General features: G+C 39.5%; 1 protein-coding gene across 3 annotated transcripts in view; it reads left to right on the top strand.

Moving 5' to 3' along the window:
- TNIP3 (TNFAIP3 interacting protein 3) overlaps positions 1-21974 on the top strand; it is a 56700-nt gene that overhangs the window by 11971 nt on the left and 22755 nt on the right. For 2 of the 3 annotated variants that reach the window (XM_074865160.1, XM_074865161.1), the window contains exons 3-8: positions 1615-1747; positions 10947-11033; positions 12596-12685; positions 13801-13866; positions 15148-15279; positions 19135-19263. In XM_074865160.1, the coding sequence (XP_074721261.1) occupies positions 1615-1747; positions 10947-11033; positions 12596-12685; positions 13801-13866; positions 15148-15279; positions 19135-19263 (637 nt within the window). The remainder of the gene's footprint in view (positions 1-1614; positions 1748-10946; positions 11034-12595; positions 12686-13800; positions 13867-15147; positions 15280-19134; positions 19264-21974) is intronic. The other variant, XM_074865162.1, reaches the window with a different exon arrangement.

The following is a 21974-nucleotide window of genomic DNA, read 5'->3' as shown; positions in this document are numbered from 1 at the left end:
CTTTGAACTTGCACTAGTTGCTATATTGGTTTTAAAAAAAAAAAAAAAAAGCAAAAGGTTAGTACAAAGCAGTATCTTTCTGCAGAGAAGAAAATCATGTGATGTATTCTAGTGCTTCAGGACCTTCCAGTGCTAAAAACCCTTGGTCTTGATTCCTTGTGTAAAAGACCTATTTCCCTATGCCATAGGTCTAGCTCAAAACACATCCAAATATCTTGTTTCTGCCATGAAACTTTGTTTTTGGTGCAGGCAGGCTTCATGGCAGCTCTGAAACTTCCATGAAATTCCAGTTTGTCCAACTACCAGGTGGCAAGTCAAAAAAAAGCTCTTAAGTTTTGGTTGTTCTTATTTGCTATCGTTGGTATTTTATTGTAGAACCTCTGCAAGTGATTTTGCATTCATGCTTAATGAAAATACATTTCTGTTATAGTCTCTGTGTTGTAAATAATGAGAATAAAATGAATCATTTTATGTTATTAGCACAAAATTCACCACACTTATTTACTCTTATGATTAGGATAGATGGGTTTGTTTATTGGATAATTTTATCAATTGCCCTTCAAGAGTTTCCTCAGAACCTGCAGTGCAGTCGCTGTGGATTGTCTGTCTAAATGGCAATAACTGATAAATTCTTACTGCTTTCAGTTTTTCTGGTAGTTAAAATGAAGAATTTAGTATTTTCTGACTAAATCAAGAAGTAATCTTGCTATAACAGGTTGGTAATACTTTTGAGCCTTGCAGTTTACTTTCTGGGCATGTATTACATTTCAAGTTTGTTTAAGCTGACTAGGCAATGAAGGTCTGAGTTAGCAAAAGACATGAGTATTTGTCAAAAACTTGGGTTGGGTCTAGGGCTTTTGGGGTTTGTTTTAATTATGCCTCAGTCTATTCTCTGAATGTCACATTCCACCGTTACAGTGTATCAAGTGAACAGCCCTAATTGATAGTTCTGTGAATTTGGAGCAGGTTCCTAAGTGCATGTAAGTCCTGTGTGTCCTTAGCAGAGAGACTGAAAGAGAAGAATTTTCCCACCAAACAAATATCATTTTAGTGTTCACAACAGCAATTTTTACAAGAGATGAATATCTTTAAAAGGAACTTTCAGGAAAAAAAAAAATGAAAATACATTGCAGGTATCTATTACGAAGTGTTACAGAAAACAAAACGTGCCATCAAAAAACTTTGTGACCTGAGCACCTGGTTTTGGGGTTTTGGAGTTCGAAACCAATTTAACCGTTTTGATTGCATTTTTGTTAAAGTTGAATATAAAATTCTTGAAACTGCAGGTGGGTGGGTGGGGTTGAGAGCACATGACAATCTTCATATAATCCCACAAAAGGTTGACTTGGATTTTGTAGACACAAGGTAGTAAAATTCATAAAGACTGCTTTTTTAAATATTTTAAATGAATTTCTGCCACAGAACACTTGGACATTGCCTGTGTGACACTGCTCTAGTGCTCTCTGCATACCAGGAAGGAAGGTAGCAGGAGCTCAGTGCAGGACGAGCTCTGCTGTCTGTGTTGTCACATTCAGAAGACAGCTGACAAAATTTACCTTCTCTATGCTTCAAGTTTTGATGTAAAGCTTAACATTGCTATTTCTTTCTAAACAGGTGTGAAAGCAAAGAGCTTGATGTTGAAATAAGGAACCTGATAGAGAAGAATAACACTTACCAGTCATGCAAGGACCCCGAACCTATTGCCCAAGAGAGTCCAAACCTTCAGAGAACTTCATGTTCCCTTAAGGTAAATGTAGTCTGCTTTTGCAAGTTTATCTGCCAGGAAGGAACATTCAGGCAATGTTCCCTGGGTGACTGGATTATGCATGAAACTTTTTGATTTCTGAAATGATGCAATGAACATGCTACACCTTTTTTTTCCCAATACAGCTATTTTCTCTTATGAGGAAGACTGAGTGAGAAGACATGTTTTATAGTGCTTTAAAAGGTCAGCTAAACCCACTGATTATCCGAAGTGCCACCCTCTGTAGCCAGCTATGTGTTTTGGATAACACAGAGCCACAAAACTGTATACCCCAAGAGCACTGACATTTCTTTAGGTTGTTGTGTTTGGTAGTTCTGATTTAACTGAGCATGAGCAGAGGTGGGGGGGACAAAGATCTTTGGGAGTGTCAGAAAGGCTTTTAGATAAATAGGAAGAAAGAAAAAAAAAATGATGATTCAAACCCACACTTCTGCGGTATTACAAACAGAAAATTGTAAGCCACCTGCCACAATGGTCATCTTTGCTTGCAGTGAAGCAGCGGTTAACAAGCATGACAGAAACTTGTTCTAGGTTTCCCTCTGTTTTCCTCCTCTCCCCTGAAATAGCAAGCTGCTTTTTCCCATGCAGTAGGAGGACGAAAGGGAATTCCTGTTTTCTGCAAACTGGGAAAGGGAAGAGAGACGTGCGGAGGAGAGAAGTGATTAAGCCATGAATGCCATCCAACTGCAAGGGATGACACACTTACCTGACTGTGAGACTCTACTATGGGGCGGGGGAAAGAAACCTCTGAAGGCTGCACCCCAGGCATGATGCAGGAAATTGAAGAGGAGGTAAACGAGAGATGACTCTTCTATGAAATCTGAAATTACACATAGCTCCTTTCACATGTAAACCGCCACCTCCAAAATGACTCATGACCTTGGGGCATGAAGCTGAACTGAGCCTGAGGAGATGTCCCAGAGTGAGACTAGTAGGATTAGAAACAGTGAGAGAGAAGCCACAGGAAGGAACGGGGATTCCCAGCCCCAGGGGAGGGATAAGCATGGTGAAACAGAAGTCAGTGCAGAACCAAGTAGCATTGAGCCCTGAAATTACAGGGCAGAACAACAGTTGCAGTAGAAGATGCTAGAAGTACGTGTATCGGATTGTGTGTTTTGGAAAAGGAGGTAATATTTTTAAAAAACCTAGTATACTCTCAGTTATGAATGTTATAAAATATTAAAAAAACCCAGAAAATGTCAGTTTGTGAAATGAAAAGCTGACTTATACTTAACATGAGGGGGAAATTCTATATTTAGGAATTAGGAAAAAGTTAATAATGCAGCAAAAGTGTACCTTTCCCTATAGTGTTGGTTGTTCATCAGGAGGTTATTTGGCAGACCCAGCAAGTCATTTTTATTCTGTAACTTTTATTTTCTGAAGAGTATAAATTGCATGCTGCAAAATGGCATTTCCTTCTGAGCTTAAATCACTTTTGAGACTGGCATCTGGAAACATCTGGAAACAAATTCCCTTTTTCACCAGGATTTTTTTCCATAAAAACGTATAACATAATTGTAGTTTTAAAGGCTAATATTTGAGAGGGTGAAAATGTAGGTCTGAAGAATGAACTAATTCTCAACACATCCTGCAGCCTATGATTACTTTATCCGTAGTACTTTAATTGCAGTTCATGACGATGCTATGTCCCCTGCTCTGGGAGAGGGAAAAGAGGGAGGAGATTACAGAGAAACATCCTTACAGGGAGGTCACAGCAGTTAGACCCTGTTGATGTACTCAGGTCCCTGACACGCACGTGTGGTTCACTGGTCTAATATAAGGGACTTCAGTGTCTGTGCCCTGCATGTAGTTTGTCTAGGTGAGCAAACTGTCTGTGGTTTTTTAAGTGTTAAGCTGAAACGAGAGGTGAGACATTAGTGTGCCATCATTATTTTACACAGATTTAAGCTCTTTAATTTAACTTACACATTTAATGTAATGTGTTTATTTATGCTAGCGACATTGACCAAAAAAGGGAAATTTACAATGAAAACTTTTACTGATTAGAACAATTGATAATTTCTAATTCACATCTACTTATCTATTCTGCTGTCTCCTGTAACATCACTTATTGCTGCGATGTGCAGCAGGAGTGTATATGAACAAGAAGCATTGCAAGCTCCAGTCCTGCAGAGGCCATAGTCTGTGAAAATGCCTGTCCTCAAAACGTGCCTCAGGAAGGAAAGGGTTCCTTGTTCTGTCTTCTACAGAGGGGGAAACTGAAGGCCAAAAGGATCAAGCAATTTGCTATTTTAATATAAGAAATCAAAGAAACATACTTCTTACCACAAAAAAGCAGCTTCCTTTTTCAAATGTAAGAATAAAGCTGATTACATTCAACTGGGACAAGCTAGACTAAATATTATATGTCAAAATACAAATATTACTAAAAAGTACTCATGAAGAGTGTTTTCAGTATGTTTAGGGCTTCATTAAGATTTTACACTCAAGAAGGATGTTTTCTGGGGGAGGTGAGGATGGATAAAAGCATCAAATAGGAAGGGAAGAATGGTAACTAAAATAATTAATGGTGTGTCAACATAAAATAAAGTTGACAGATAATATATTTTATGAGATCAATTGGTAAAAAAACCACAATAAACATTCAAGCACCTAAACTGGTTTGGGTATGAAGTGAGAAAGAGAAAATTTTCATTTAAGGGCTATCTGTACTTCCAACAACTATGTTGTAAAACTCAAAATAGTCTATTTGTTACAGTTACAAATTATCATCCAATTATTGTTCCATGAACCTGGGATTTTCATCATCAGGCCCGAGTTTGCAAACGTACTTAGGTACTTGAATAGCCACGCCCTTGCGATTAGTCTCATTGGCGATGATGGAAAACAGTGGATAAAGGAAATCCTGAAACAGAAGCCTGTGCTATATTTTACTTCCTCTGAAACCACATCTTGTTCTAATTTTATCTGTTTCCCACATATTAATGCACACATTTGCATCTGCACATATTTTTCTGTCAGAGTGAGTACCTAACTGAGCAGCACAAAAGGTTGAGGCTGACATACTTACTTAAGGGAAAATCCCTTTCTAGCACACTTCTTGCGGTGAAGCACATGGACCAGGTTTAGACAGGAAGAGGTAGATTCTTCTGGTTTAAGAGCTGATTTTATTCTTTGACTAAAATATCTCATTTTTTACCATTTCACTATGTGCACCAGAACTAGAAAAGGGATTGCAATGGATATTGTAGCAAGCACTGCTGGCATAAGAACAGCTTCAGGAATAAAGCCAAAAGTAAAGCTCAACCAAACTGTAAGCAAACAGAAGGCTCCCTAGAAAGCCACCAAATTTTAACACAAGTAATCTCAGAATAAATGTAGCTTCTACAATTCTGCAACTGAACAGTACAACCAACCAACCCACCCCCTACCCGCCCCCCCCGCCCCAACCTCACAACAGATACCTAATTGGCTAGGAAGAAAAAAAAAAAAAATATATATTTTAGGATTTTGTCATCATCAAGGAAAGATTCACTTTTACTTGAATCAAGCATTTTAATGGTTCTTGGTTTCACTGCAGTCACTGAACAGACGGAATTTTCAGAGGTGACAAGTGGCTTTCATTATCTTAATTTGTGAGTGCCTATTTTGTAATACTGTAACAGAAGCCTTTTCCAGAATAAAGATCCAGCACTCTGAAAATGAAAACTTTTATCTTCTTGTGGTGCTGATGCTTGTGAGAGGATTCAGTGTGGGCTGCAGCTCCAAGGCTTTAATTTTTCTCCCGTTGCAAGCTTCCAGAGATGACTAAAAAGCTTTTACACTCAGAATGGTCAGGTCTTCCTAGAATACAAAGTAAAATAATTCTTATTTTAAAACAGGGTAAAAAAACCCCCAACCTCAAAGCTGCTACTCATAGAAATGGCAGAGTATCATAGAAATAGAATAGACATTAATAAAAGGCTTCTAAGCGGTTTAGCCCACTTTTGCCCTTGCAGGCAGGGTTGTATGCTGCCACTTGTGAGTTAATTCAGTGAGTTCTGAGGGGCAGCAAATACTGCCTGGTCCTGTTTACTTCCTGGGAAGGTTTTTGCATGTCTGGTGGATGACTGGCTGGAGCAATAATACAGCAGTCTCTATAGGAGCTCCTGCCTCCCAGCTCCCAGCCAGGAATTCCTGGCAGCCATGCTCCCAACTATCTGAAACTTTCTTTCCTGAGTGTGCTCAAACTGATTGCCATGGAAGATGATGTTTCCCCCTTCACCCCCTTCACCCCCTTTAAAGTAGTACAAGAGAGCTGTGAACAAAAGTGAAAGATAAAACAGGTTGACATTTGTCATAATCATCAGAACTGCGTGATGAATTTTGAAAAATATGTGGCCGATTCTCTTTTGTCACCATTGCCATAGCATGGGCAAAGATGATAAATGCCAGGGATAATGCTTCACAGGCTAAGTATATGAGCATGAATGGGGAGAAAAAAGGAGTGTGAAGAGTGAGAGAAAGTTGGGTAAAAGTCTTACTAAGAATTCATGCTGATTAAGAGAATTTAAATGTTTTAAATTATGATTCACAGACATTACTGAACTTTTCAGACTAGTAGTCAAACTTGGAAGTGCAGGTTTGCTCACTGTAATATTTTCTTAATGCATCTTATCATGTTTTGATCAATCACTGTAATAAAGATGGAGCAGTGGAAGCCAATGAACAGAAGGGCTCATGTAGACAGTAAGGAAGTATTTTTATGATACACATAGAAGAGAAATTGTCAACCACTCTTGTAGGAGGAGCCAGATCTGATAAGCTCTCCAAAGACAGAAAGTGTTCATTCTTGTATTAACTTCACTTTCTTAAGCTGATGAACTTCACTGGCTCTTCTGGAGAGCAGATTCTGCTTGGTTTCTCTCCTTTGTTTTCCATGTTTTCTTGAACTATGCTCAAATGTAAAGAAAAGTTTGTTTATAATCAGTGGTGGCTGATGCTACAATTACATGTCACAGCCCAGCAGCAGGAGTAATGATGTTATGTTTCCTCATTTGGGATGGATAGAAGCAACGTGCAAAGGCAGTGACTTTCTGGAGAGAGAGTGGAAGTAAGGGATGAGAAATGAATGAAAAGATACTGTGAGTTACTTACACTTTTTCTCTAAAATGTGTGATGGACCCCAGCTAGATAAAGGTCTGTATGTCTGTATATTTTAGGGAGGCTATAAAAAGCAACACGACTGTCCACTGCAGACCGTGACGTGGTTTTACATGTGTTTATGGAGAAGTCAGAAGCAGTTATACTGTAAGAGGTTACCAAGTTTCTATTTCTCCACTCAGACACTATTCCCTACAATCTGTTTTCTCATGATTTCTTTTTCTAGTGTGGCCAGTAAATACCATGACACAGACGGACTTGTAATTTAAAGAAGAGGAAGAGATGAAATAGCGAAATTAAGATTCATGCAAGCGTTAGACTGGGATTCATAAAACTTGCTGACCAGTTTGTCACATAACATTTAGCAAGTCTTGATTTTGCATGTTAGTGGCTAAAGTAAGTGTGATTTCACCACAGTAAGATCTGATGTTTAGTTGTCTGATAAGAGAACGACTAGATTTTCCCCACAAGCCCTTTAGTGCAGCATTAGAGATGATGCTAATTTGCATGGCAGTGTCCAGCATGTATATGGTCAGGAGTACTGCCACATCTGAGGTGCCATTTCAGTCCCTGGCTGCAAGAGTGGCTCAGGCAGCTCCTGGGGAGCACTTGCCTTCGTTAGCACTTGTGTTTCCTAGAGAGATATTTCCTATCAAGTTTCTTAAAAGGCATTTGATTTTAGGCACTGTGCGAAGGGGCATCAGCGTTATCCATATGAATGCTAAGTTTGCCGAGCTAGGCACTGAAGAGTACTTAATGTCATTTCTGTTCTGTCAAATTTTGTATAAAATACTTGTAGTGAAGAGCAATAGCTAAGATAGTGCAAGAAAATTTGGCACTGTTTTTAACGTATATACATAGAGTGCAAGGCCAGTAACAAAGCTAAGAGCTTCCGCACAAGCATGTCTAGCTCGGAGCTTATTGATTGTTAGCAGGGAGCAATGAAATGCATCTTGCAAACAAGATGGTAATGTTAGGTGAAAGATTTGCCCAGTAAAGGAGTCCAGTATAAATTACATTCACTGACAATACCAGACTGTATGCAAACAACAGCTATTTCAGTAAACAGCTAAACTTGACTCAAAACTCTTATACATAGCCTTAGTGTGGGGAGGGACAATAGCTGTTGCTGCTCAGTCACTCTGGTAGGTTCACAGAGAGTGAAAATGGACAAGTGTGCAGGTCATTTTAGCATGGAAGTGGGGAGACATGGAGATGCTGTTGCTGTTCTAGCCTCTACTCTTCTAGGAGCTTCACCTTTTCCCCCAGGTCTCCCCAGCTCTCTCACAGTGTCATGCTGGGGGGGGAAGGAACTGTGTGGCAGCTAGTTAAAATCCCTATAAACGTCACTTTCAAATCCTCCAGTTCAAGAGAGAATTATTCCCTTTCAGTGGTCGTTAATATGGTCATTAAGATATCAGCAACAAAGGAGTTGGTGTCCTAATGTCCACCCAGCTTTTCAGGAAACTACTCAGTTTTCCAGGAAACTGTTTGAAACTAAATAACTGTAACAACTGTGTGTACTCCAGGGTCTTAGCCTCATCCTCTCTTCAAAGTAATTTGAGCACTAATCTTTCAAGTGGGAGCTGTGATTCATGAGTAGGGCTGTGCCTTGGGTTTGCTCTTCTGTCCCTGCTGCAGGGACTGCACACTGTTGTGAGGAACCAAGAAACTGAGGCTGGTTTACCTTAGCAGGCTAGACCATAAAATGCAGCTGTTCAACCTCAGCTTTCTCCCAAAGCTTAGCTGCTGCTGGAATGGGGATGAGACTGCTGAGCATGGGAGGTGGGGTAGGGGAGGGTGCCTGTGCTTGAAGATCATTGCCCTCAAGAGCAGACATGCAGGGTGGAAGTTTTCTGATTGTATTTTTATGAATCAGATGCTCAGTGTTGGTACTTTATAGACAGAGACAGACTCTGTTCTCTGTTTGTAATCTATAGGACTGTGGCAGGCCAGCACAAGGTAGTGGGACATTGTAAGAAGGTGATAGATAATTGCTGTTCGGGTCATTTGTGGCTAGTTGCAATACACTCTCCTTCAGCAGCTGACTTTTGACTCTTCATGTGCCCTAACTTTAGTACAGTCAGAGCACAAAATTATGCAGTGACAGCCTGCTAATGGCTGCTGCAGATGCGACTGTGACACAGATGGACAGACTGTGGGTGAAAGGAGACGTCATCATTCTCTGATCTGGCGCTAACATCTGGATGACCTTTAGCGTTCAGTTGGTCTGTTTCCCTACGTATATCACAGGGTTATTGCCTACTTCTGCAAAGAGCTTCGAAGTCATTAGGTATAGGCTTTGATTTGACATAAACATTTAATAATATTATAATACTTGGTCTTATTTCTAAAATGCTTGGTACTTCCTCTTCCTTCTCCACTATGGGGATTTTACAGTTTTAACTATTACTGCAGGTAGCACAGTATGCTTATCCATTTTTGAAGTTGGCCTTCTGGCCTCCTGTTTCACTCAACCTTGCTTTGGTGGTACAGAGGCCTATTTTGTTTCATTGCCTGACAGTTACTGTCTCGTATTTCTTACAATATATTAATCACTACAGAAAGATCAAGAAATGCAATTGTGGAAATTGCTGTTGTGTTATCAGCCAGTAGTTCTTTCTTCTTTAGACTAATGCTGTACCTGGAAGGGGTATGCTCAAAGACCAGTTTTGGTACAGGTACAGACGAAATTCTTTTATTTTTTGGTGGGTAGGATGACTCTTACATAGAATCTAAAATGTCTTTATTAAAATAACATTTTTTTAAAAAAAATTTCTCTCTTTATACCCCACAAGTTTTCCAGCTGCTCCATAAACCAGGAAAAAATAAAAAGAACCTCAGGGCAGGGAGGATATATTTCATATGCAAATATAAAATGGTAGTTTTCTTCCAAATTGGGTTTTCTATCTTGCAGAAGAAGAGTTGCTTAGTCACACATTATGAAACAGAGATCTGGAATGTGGCTGTTAAATTCCAGCATTTCACAGGATTGCTTTACTTTATCTAAATCTTTTTTTTGGAAATTGAAAGAACTCCCAGAGACTTATATTTTTGTATGTCAAATACAAAGTCTAGTTTTCATTCCATTCCTTGAAAAGGAAATAAGTGACTTCTGCCCCCACTCAAAAAGCCTCAGACCCAGGGATCTTTCCACAGTAAGGAAAATTATTTTTCTTTCATGCTTCCTTCTCCATCATTATTCAGAATTCCAAGACTAAAGATGACAATACTTTGCACTTTTCTGTTTCGTCCTGACTTTGTATGTGAACTATGTGGAAACCTTTTCTTTGTTAATCTTTCCTGTGAGTTTAACTTCGTAAGGTTAACCTCTTTTTCCAAATGGGAAACTAAGACACAAGTTTGTAATGTTGGGTCCCTTGAGTACTCAAGTGAAGACTTGAGTAGCTTGAAGCTAGATCCATGCTTAGATAAGGTAAGTACTAGAACTGCAAATACAGTGTTCTTAGGAGAAGAATAACACCACCTGTCATTCTTCATCTTTGTGCAGCATTTTTTCAGGGGAAGTAAATCAGTTTTCCAACTATGGCTTCCCCTAAATAGCTTGGGGTTTGTACGGGTGTGCTCTTCCCTGTAGCTGTTAACAGGCTTTGCTATTACTCCTTTATAAGCATGACTCACTAATTTTTCTATCAGGATAGTTCACACACTGTCTTAGTGTCACTTAATACTTGTCATACTTAGGTACGTCCTTTTATACAACTGGAAGCAGGGATAGAAAACCCTGTCCTCTTATTTACTGAAAAAACATACCCTTTCTTCCCTTATACGTGCAACTTCCTCTCTTGGGGTAAACTGGCCGGTTTTTGTGATTTACATGCACCCTAAGCAGAGTACTGCCTTGCCCGACATATTAGTCATAGGCAGTGTGCTTCAACCCTTCTGGGAAGCCCCAGCCAGGAAGAAGGAAAAGGTTAAAATCAAAATTCCACCGCTTATTTCTGAACCTCAGCTGCTTCCACAGGCAGCGCTTGTGGATCTTCTGGGTCTTAATACAATTTTCCTGTTCCTTTAACCAGCATAAAATCTCTCTTTTATTGTCCTTCTTCTTCCAAAGACCCATAGTGAAACAAATGCTCAAGGCCGTCTTGGATGCACGTGGGCAGGTGTGAGTGACATGGAAGCCCCAGCAGACCCCCTGGAAGTAAGTGACTGTTTTGGCTGTCCTCTGAAGTGCTGTCTGATTAACAGGAATGGCTGGAGCTGGTGGAGGTATCATGCATTTCACTCTGTAGAGTGACAATTATGGGCTCATTTGCGTGTTCCAGTAGATGTGTCTGAATGATTTACGGTATTTAAGAGTAGACGGAAATGTTAGAAATATTTTTGGATACGGCATTCTTAGAAAGAAAACCTTCCCTAGCAGGTTTTTTTCCCCCCTGAAAGTATCTGGTCATTTTAATTTGTTGTTACACAAAGGGTAGAAAGTGGTTCATTTTAGTGACCCAACAACGTCTGTGAGCAGTATTCGGACCAGTTGGTGCCAAGTGTATGTATAGCTGTTAGATTTGTGAGTTGTCCTGTTCACATCAATAGGACTTTTAAATATGTACTTAAATACATGCCTAAGGCCCAGATTTTGAAAGCAATTCAACACACGAATGACGCCATTGACTGCCAGGTAATTGCTTCAGATACTTTAAGTTAAACATGTTGATGAACTTCTAGAGAAGAGGGATTAAGTGTTTTTTGGCATGAAAGTCAACTGCTCCACATCAGAGCTCAGCAGGACTGGCCATGTGACAAATACATGGTCAGGATTTTTGCCTGTGAAAAGATGCAACAAAACTATTCTTTGATCTTCTTCATTGGTATTTGGCTTTAAATTCTCTAGCTGAAGAAAATAAATTTATTTTAGATTTAAGACCTCAGAAGTGCTCATAGTTTTATTCTAGTTTTTCATATATTGGTTGAGAATTTAGGGAGAAAAAAAAATCCCTCACCAGGTATCTGAACACAGTATGTTTTATTTTTATGAGCATGTATCTTTTTTCCAGTACAGTTCTCTTGATATCTATCTATCTATCTATGTATAACAGATCACGTTTGTTTTCGTGACAATCCATAGAAACTTCTCGGGAATTATGATATACAACGTTGCCATTATAAGAATGAGGGTTTAGCTGCTGTTGTCCTGCATGGGCAAAACTCCACACTTTAAAAAATGGAACAGTTGCAGACTGGTTTCCTAATTTCTCCAAATGGCCTATTCATTTTCTGTATTGCTTGTTTTGAACCCATTGTGCTAAAGTTTATTGCCTTGGGCCTGCAAGCACTTACCAGGGGCGATACTACTAATTATTCTTAGTGCTTGTAAATGAAGGGAATTACTTATGCCCACTTCAACTTATGCTCAACTTCTGTGGCTTGTACTACTTGTTTGTATTACCATATGTTAGATAATTAAAATCCTATTTTGTGTTCTATGTCTCAGATGGTACAAATAGACATAATTTTATTTATTTCAGTGTCCATTTGCATAATGCTTCAATTAAAACAGACTAAGCAGGGTTAAAGCAGATGTACACTTTAGAATCTGCTGTCAGCAGGTGTAAAGGTACTGAAATATAAATACAACGTAAGAAAATGTTGCTGTTTCAGTTTCTTTACATGCACATGGCAGGGTGAATAGAAGTTTTATATGATAATCTTGACTTGAAGAGAGGATGCCGAAAGCATTCAGTTTTGAACATTTCTTTTCTCCAGTTAAGGCACATATTACTGACCAAAAAGAAGACTGTATCAGCCAGTTCTCAGGAACAACAGATCCTCTCACTGGAAAGACAGAGACGAGAGGTAATCTTAAGTTTACCCTTAACCTTTACAGATATAACCTCTAAGACAGACATTACGATATCAGTAATATGTCCAGGGCAGGAAATCACTGTGTGTGTTATCACTGTTACTTACACTGTGTTTATGCTACAGTTGGTTTTACCCTCTAGTCCACAAGGCCTATATTTTTCCTGTGGGAATCTCATCCTGCACTCTTGTAAGATGATTTCTGCTTTGCATTTCTTCAGAGCCCAAAGTGTGCAAGCACTTAAAATTATGTTTGAACTAGTTCCTATAGTTGTACTTCTCTCTACCGAGCTAGGCAGAGTTATATTTGGAGAACTGTTCCTAAAAACAAACGATGACTTATTGTAATGTGGCTATGACTCTAGAAGAGCAGAGATTTATCTGGTACAAAGGGCAAATTTTCTTAATGATCACTATTGTAAAGGTCAGGGAACCACTGTGAGTAGTACCCAGTGGTGTCTTGGTCACAGGTAGCAGCAAGCTGGAAGCTGTTCTTTTGCTGAGCATCCTAAAGAGTAACCCTATATCCTACAAAGAAAAGTGCTTCAGAGGAACCTATTTGGTGCTCTCCAACAAAAATGCATGCACGCTGACTTGACTCCTACCACTTAACATGCGTGGTGTTAGCTGATCTTCCCATCTTGCATGCCTACGCTTACTTGGTTTAGTGGTACTGAGAAAGGCAAGCAGGCTTTGCACCCAGTAGTACTTGCAGCCAATGGGAGTCTTCAGTTCGTGTTTGAAGTCAAGAGACCTTCTAATTGGAAATACGTTTATGGAACTAATGAGAAAGTCCTTGGCCATTTAGGAGTTGCAGCTCGGGATTAGTACAGCGTTGCAAATGATTCACCTGTAGCTTATTGTGTATTTGCATGTTTCTTGAATGTTACTTCCTGAACGTTCATGTGCTTTAAGTGAAATACAAAAGTGCTGGCAGATGGGCCATAAAGCTTGCCAAACCTTAAACTTGCTTTTTCTGAAATGAACTGGCCAGATGATGAGGAGGTTGTGAACACTCAAAACTAGAGGATTAGAATGCCAGTGTATTTTTTTATTTATTGGCAGTGTTGAAATAAGGGTTATTTACTGTGACTTCCTGATAATTACAGCTTCTGGAGGTGAACAAGCAATGGGATCATCAATTTAGAAGTACGAAACAGCTTTATGAAAAACAGGTAACAATGTTGACTACTTCTATTGGAATATGTATGCCACCTGCTGATAGTTAAGTCTGTGCTTAAATACCAACCAGCCATAGCTATACTAAATATCTTAGGGGGAGAAAGCATCATGTTTCCTTTGTCTTTAGCTCACAAATTTAAAAAAGCTTCATCACATAAAAGTGATGCTAACATGTGTACAGTATTCAGTGGGACAAAATAGCTGGAGAAGCAGAGCATCTCTAAAATGGTAGGGACCAGGGTGGACATGACAGCAGTGATCTTCATCCCTCCACAAGGTAATAAAAATTGCTCATACTTCAGAGCACAATTAATTGAAAATTAGCCTGCAGTTCCTGGTGTGCCCAGCCACTGATCTACATCATCACATATCTCTTGATTCTTGTTCCATCTTTTGTGGCTGGCTTGTGAAGCCTGGAAGCTCACTGGGGCTCCCTGTAATGGGGGAGCTCTCACATAAATCCTCCATGAATGCTGTCTCCTATAAGCAGAGAGACTTTTTTGGTTTTGAGAAACTGCTCTCTACAGAACCTCTTATTAAAAAAAAAAAAAAATACTTTTTATTTCCTTTTTTGTCAAGATTCCATTGGCATAACTTTCATTCCTTGCTTGTGGCTGTGTGGTATCCTTGCTGCAGACATTATAATCAGCTGCCTAGTGAAGCTGACTGCTTCACTGGTATTCCAAAAACCAAGTTGGTTCATTGACTGTACTTCTCATCTCCTGTTTCCTTCTATGAAAAGGAAGTTGCAGAATGATCTTGTGTGCTTATCAGGAAAATTTTCTGTCTAATATTTTCCAGTAAGCTTTACTGAGATCTGGATCATTTCTGGGATTTCTTTTTGATTCTTTCCCCAGAGAGAAGAATTTAAATGGCTCTTCCTCATTTAATATAGGACTGTTTTATGGCTCTGGCTAGATCACTGGGATGTGCACTACTGCAGAGGGGGTCCAAATTGCAAAAGGAAAAAAAAAATGCATTAAAATGGAAAATTCATGTGGAGGGACAGACCCATGGTAGCTGTCCTTTGACAGCAAAGCAGTGTGAGACCAAACTGGGTTAACACCAACAGAGAATTTGCCCAGGATCATGAAAAGTGTCCACTGTAGACAGAGCAGTGGAGCTTGGAGGTGGGGAGGGGAAAGTCAGTGGCTGGGGACTTTACACGCAGCCAGATCCACTCATTTACACCAATCTGCTGAGAGCTGAAAGGATTTGAAGGCACCTTCGAGGATCCCTAGTCAGCCCACCTTGGTCTGTCACTTGCTTTTCAGCTGGCAGAAATGAAAGCAAAACTGGACATGTCAGAGAGGAGAGTCAGTGAGCTGGAGGAAGAGAGACATCGACAGCATCCAGAAGATGAGAGGTTACGAGTCCTGGGCAGAGAGAGGCCATTGCAGGAAACGGTAGGAGGGTGCACTCTGTTACCCCGTTTGTGCTCGGTGTTGAACGCTGTCTTGCCTTTCCTCTTTCTCTTCTCGCGCATGGCAGGGCGTGGGTTGTCGCACAGCCATGAGATGAGATTGCGGTGTTGAGTGCTCTTGAATATTGTCCCCAAGGCAGTGCCTGATCTCCTGTCTGATCAGAGAACTATGCATATAGAGTGAGTCATTTCAATAGAAATTGTCAGAGAGCACAGCGTTAGTGTGCATGGGGGAGTAAGAGCAGATTGATATGAATACTGCAGAGATTTCCTTCCTCGCTGTTCAGTTTGGGGTGAACTCCTTTGTGAACAAAAATGCTATAGTGATTTCAAATGGAATAGGAATGTCATTGCAGACGCTATATGAAGTGTTTGACAATAAATACTTGAGGGAATGAGTTCAGCTCCAGACACCCAGATTTTGGTATTGACAGTATAGGCTTTTATACGTGTGCTAGCTATCTCGGCTCCCCCGCAAATATTAGCGATGTAGTTGGTGCAGTTATTAGGGCTGAAAGTACCTGGGCTGATCAGCTGCTCTAGAGCGGTGTTCACCTCACCCGGAGAGTGGTTGGGCACTTCTCTCAGGTCTCCTTAGGCCCTGGCTCTTGTGTAGGCATTCGCATCTAAAGTTAGATCCCAAAGCTAAAATCCCACTACAGTAAAACCACCGGCCTGAGTGACTGGCATATGTATGCCCAACGTATACACAAAACTTTGTGCCCTGTTTTCCAAGCACCAGAGTGGTGCTTCCTCTTCTCATTCTGCTTCATGGTATCACACACTTCATAAACTCTTGTAAGAGTTTCTGGATGGTGCTCTGACACCTGAAGTCAGGCTTCTCTATTCACTTGATAACGTGAAACAAAGCTGAAAACAAGTGGCAATCTCATCACTTACATCTTATCTGAGCCTGGAAGTTAGCTGCTACAGGAAAAGAAATGCAAAGCCCTTAGCTTTTATCTTCATAAGCAGAACATTCATCTTACTTGCTTATCCATTAGGTATGGTCTCAGCTAAGTACATGCTCAATTTCCAACCAATAAGACCATTTACATGTTATAAAGCAAACTATGTTGTTATGTATTTTCTGAATCACTGCCTATATTTGCTCCAAGTGTGGATTTGATGCGAGACAATCCATCTTCCTGTTCACGTTACTAAGGTTTTTACTGCCTGCTTGTTAGTATACAATAGCTGTGAAAAATAGCCCTAGCTACATTTTTGAGCAGTACACTCCCAGTTTTTTTTACTACATGCATGAATAACGAACTAAATAACAATATAATCCAAAAATCTCTTATGGGGACAGGTTAACTTACATGGAACTTCAGCCTTAAATCAGTGATTCTTTACAATTTGTAGACTCAGCCAGTAAGTACTTCTATTTACACTGAATTCCTTTACTTTTTGGATATCATGCAGGAATGCAGGAGATCTACACCTTTGCATAGGTAACTCCTGAAAGTATAGATTTTTGAATGAGCAACAAGGATTGTAATGCCTATATCGGCAGCTGTGCTAACTCAGGTTATCCTATTCTGCCCATGGGGCAGGATGAAGGAAGAGCAGTACCCAGGGATGATTCAGAAAAATGCATAAAGATATATGTTCAGCTTGAAAGCACATGAGCAGGCTTGTTGCTTTAAAGTTCAGCAGATGCGGAAGAGGCCCAAGCTGACAGATCTACCAAGATTAGATTTTTAGGGCTTTATATTTTGTTGGGTTTGTTTTTGTTGTTTTTTTTTTTTTTTTTTTTTCCCTGCAGCAACTAACATTCCTCATTACCTGCATTTGGTTTTATGTATGCATGTGTGTATATATTTCTTTTTTTTCTTTTCTTGAAAAGTAACAACTCTTTAAAATGTTTTACTTACCCTGCCCGTAGCCATGGAGCTGGAATGGGCTGTACAGAACAATTACCAGAGCAAAGTACTAAGATGTTTGTTCTCTACTTGCTTATCTAGTCCAGCAGCCTGACAATACCTTTTAAATTTGCTTACTCAGAGTGGCAGTTCTCTGGGTGCTCTGCTGAGCCATTTAGGAAAACCAGTAGCACCAAACAACCCTGAGACAGATTACATGCTGCTGCAGTCGTACAGAGCTTTTTTTTTTTTTTTTTTTAATGCATCTGGAAGTATGGCTCTCACAGAATGATAATGTTGAGAACTTTATCTGTCTCCATGTCCTCCATGGCTCACGGAGCAAAACTGACTGTTTGGGCAGTTGTTTAAATTTTTTTTTTTTTCCCCCCCTCTGGGCATGACTATATACCCATAGACAGGAGTCAAAGACCAACCCAGTCACTGGAAAGTCTAGGTGCCATAACACCTAACATTCAGTGTCAAATAAGAAGCAATAAGACATAAAAAATTCAGATGGTTCAAAAGCCTGAACAAAGTGGAAATTTTTAGTTATAAACGGTCATGTTCCTGGAGGTGTCAGCCTCCAAGAAAAAGAATGTGTGCTAGGAGCTAGGAAAAGATGATGGCAAAGGTGAGGAGAAGAGCATAGCTAAAAGCCTATTTGGATTTTAGTGTTTTGTTTTGTTTTTCTTTAATGTCTTAAAAACATACTTGCACATGCCAGCCTGAGCTAGCTTCAGAGTGAGTTCCTATACTTAATGCAGAGATACCCCGCTAGTCTTGCCCAGTTTTTGGAGAAAATGGAATGTTCCAACTAACTTAGAACAAATGAAAATAAAGCTACCTCATGTGTAAGCAACGGTTTCTCAAGAGTGTTTTTCACTGGCTCAGCACATGGGTGATGCGCTGCTTGTGAGCTTGAACCACAGATGCCTAGTAGCTGACTGCATGGAGGTATGCCTGTTGCACAGAAAAAAAAGCTTTCATATGGTGTCCTGTGCGTGTGATTGTTGGATCTCATTTTTTTAATCATATAAAGCAGCTGCAGAAGAATATTTGAAATATTTTCTATTTTTTTGTAGAATGGGCCATTTTGTTTCGTATGGTTAAACAACTTTAGACTAAGTCTGGCAAAAGCGGATTAGTGAGGAATGCATTACCATGTGAGAGAAGCTTACACAATGCCATTTGCTTCAGGGTCTGATTCACTGTAAATTGAAAATAGCCATGCTGAAAGCCATAGGAGAAGAGAATCAAACTTAAAGTTTGGCCAACCTGTCCTAATTCGTCCTATAACACGATCTTGAAAGACTACTGCATAAATCCTGTTGCAAGTAGGGACATCTTCCTGGTAGTTTGCTGGGGTGGCAATGATGTAGGCACATGCACTAGGAAGGGTCAAGCTCAAGTCAACAACAACTGTGATGGGGTCAAAGAAAGTGGATTTTCAGGCCTTGGTTTGTAGCTTGGTAATTCTTGAGCAGGCTGAGACCTGCCTCAGTCTCTTGTGTAGCAGAAAAGGCCCTCAGGCTATGTGGTACTGAGATGTGATTTTGTCTTTAATGTTGTCTGACACCAGGAATGACTGGGACCCCTCCAGCATTTAGACCCGGCCTTACACTATGAGTACATAAGAGTAATGCAGGTTTGGGATAATCATCTGTATGGTACTGACCTGCTTGGCCTGCCAGCTTTCTCATGCCTTTGTGCAACTGCAGGCTGTAGAAAGCTGCGATTTAGTCTGATATGTTGTCTCTGTCTCATCATATGGTGAGTGGTCAAAATGAATTCAGCAGACTTTATCATATCTGGGTTTTACTAACCATCCGCCTTCCTGTTGCCTCCCTTCCCAGCTGTGTTTGGGACAACAAAAATGCAGCACATCTGCCAGACAGCAGATACGCTGAAAATTGTTCTTGAAAAATGGTTCCATCTGCATTTCAGCAGCAACTCTCTGTATTTTTGCATGCCAGAAAGAAACAAAGGCCCTTAGGGAAGCTCTCCAGGAAATGAAGGAAGAGAACAAGATCCTGAAGCAGAAGAACGCCTCAATGATCAGAAAGAAAGAACACTATGAGTGTGAAATAAGCCGTCTCAATAAGGTATGAACAAGAGTGAGACACTGAGCAGGACCTCTTCCTTTAATTCTAAGGTCTCTGTTGTCAAGCAGTGACACTACCAGCGGCCCATTTTTTCAATCCTGGGTGAACAACCTGTCCATGGTAGCAAACTCATGATCACCATTCGGGAGCTGGGGAAACAAGCAAGAACTTACTTTAGCTAATACCTGTGCATGCTGCTCTTGGCAGGTAGTAGGGTTGCATTGTAAAGAGGAAAGTTAAGAGGGTCTTCGGCTTCTCCTGTGAAACCTCTCAATGTGTTAAGCTCTTTCTACATTCTCACTCCTTAGAACAAAAGGGAAATGGTACAAAGACACTTTCATATGCATCCAGTGAAACACTGTAATTAAAAAAAAATTCAGACAGTTTAAAAACTGTTGTTTTACATATATTCTGTGTTTGAGAATAATAGCTTCTCTTCACAAGACATACTCTTGTCTTACTTTTTATATACACATATAAGTTTTATGTGTATATATGTCTCATTGAGGAAATTGCCATAAAATAGCTAAATGGGATTGTGTTTTTTTTTTAACCAAGGGAAAGTAATAAATGTAACTTTGTTTAATCAAAAGATCACATAAAGCAGTGGGTGTTTTCTAACAATTTTGTATTTCATGGTGAACCACAAACACTTCCTGAGGAAATGCACTGCAGTAACCATTGCTGTGTAACTTTTAAGTGATACACAAGCTAAAGGGCCATGATGTGCTAAAGTCAAGGCAAACCAGTGATGTTGCCGTATTAAAAAATCTGACAAAACCATATGATCTCTAGTTCTTTTTGAAATGCATTGACAGAACTTGCTCAAACCCTCAGGGTAACTTTCATTCAGGGTCTTGTTTGTAAAATGACTTATTTCAATATTTTATTTTGCTGTCTTATGATGTGGTTGGAACTAATTCAGATGGGTAAATAAACCATTCTTTTAAATGAAACATCAACTTCATATAACACGCTTTCCCATGAGTAATTTACTGATCTTCTGTATATTTGTGTCCTTCAAGTCTTGTGTCATGAATGCATGTAAGACTGGAAGGGACCCTCTGTGCCTTTTTAAGTATAGTCCTCTGCTATTGCAAGTTCAGTGACTTGAAGTTCTTACAAATTCTCTGAAATCAAACAACTTTTTCTTTAAAAATACTTAAGCTCCTTCTACAGTGTTTCTGTTGGAAGGCTGTTCTGGAATGGAAATCCTTCTTTCATTAGATGCTTTCATCTGTTTCAGTTGGGCTGAATTTATTCTGGCCAGATGATAGTCATTTGTTCTTCTGGTAGTAGTGTTGAACAGATTTGCTTCACTCCTTGTGTGAAGCAGAACTGTCCTCTGGTGAAAATACAATTGCTCTCAGGGGGGCTTGCTCTTTCCCTATAGGTACAGAAGGCAATTGCATTTTCACTGGAGGACAATTTAGCGAAGTTGACCCATCTCTTTTGGTTTTTTAAGATACAACTATGCCTACTAATGTGCATGTTTTTTCATCTCGGTTATTTTAAATTGCTTAGTTCTCAGTTTACGGAAGATACTATTACTTGTTTCTAAGTACATTAACCTTTTTACTTGAAGTACATTGACCTTTTTACTTTTGGCTTCATCCAACTTTGATCTGGTCATCCAGAGTACCCAAAGCATGGAGTCTGATCTGATACTACTTTGATGTCTGCAGCATGAAAGGGATGTTGCAATGCTGTAATAGTTTGCAACACTATAACCCAAGATTATTGGCTTTCCTGTTGCTGTTTCCTTGTTCACCATATAGTTCAAGTACAAGCCAAATTTCTGATTTATTTCATAACTTTGCTGCAGTGCCATCTCAACTGTTATTTAAACATAGACTAATAAGCTCTAAAGTATTTCCTCTGAAAAGAAAATCTGTTTTTTTATGAAAGACATCGGGTTAAAGAGTGCTTTACTTAATCCCATTTCTTATGTCTATAAGGCAATTCTCTTCAAAATTTCCTCCCAAACCTAACACACTCCTGAGGTTAGATTAAGAGGTTTCTAGGTGCATGAACCACTTACCCTTTTCATAGCTTTGGAAACCAAGCTAGTTATTTTTCAGTCATACAGTTCCATTTTTGATGTTGAAAAATTCAGAAAACCTCTGTGCTCCTTGTCTTGCAATTTCAGGTTTCAGTTCTCAGTATTTCTGAATGAATGCTATTTAACACCACATTAAGTTAAGATCAGTTTAACTCAGTGAGCTGTGAGTTCTTTCTCATCGGTACATCTTCCTTGCTGTTAGCTATCCTGCTACTGCCACAGTGGTAGCTTTTGTTTGGATGAAATCCTTTCTCCAGTCCCTAAAGGCATTGTAATTTTTCTTCTTGAAATTATTCATCTAGCTGTCGCTCGAGCATTTTCCTAAACAATTTTTTCAGCTTCCTTCAGATATGATTTTCTGCGGGACAGGGGAGTGGTTTGTTTGGTTGGGGTTTTTTGTACTTTGACTTTTAATGAAGCAGAAACAGCCAAATGATCTGAAAAAATTGCATACAGGACCAATTATAGAAGGTGCCTAGAAGTTCTTTGCCATTTCTCAGATTTTCTAATTTGAAATTACAATCTTAGTTACATATTTAAAATAGCTTATTTACTTTAAATTTCAAGTGTCTCATGATCACTTTATTCGCAGTTGTTTTTTAAAACCAGTAGAACAGTAATATCTTCATTTCTTCTATAAATGACTCTA

Source organism: Strix uralensis, chromosome 4 (assembly GCF_047716275.1).
Source record: "Strix uralensis isolate ZFMK-TIS-50842 chromosome 4, bStrUra1, whole genome shotgun sequence".
NCBI lineage: Eukaryota > Metazoa > Chordata > Aves > Strigiformes > Strigidae > Strix > Strix uralensis.
This window is presented reverse-complemented; position numbering and strand designations above follow the sequence as displayed.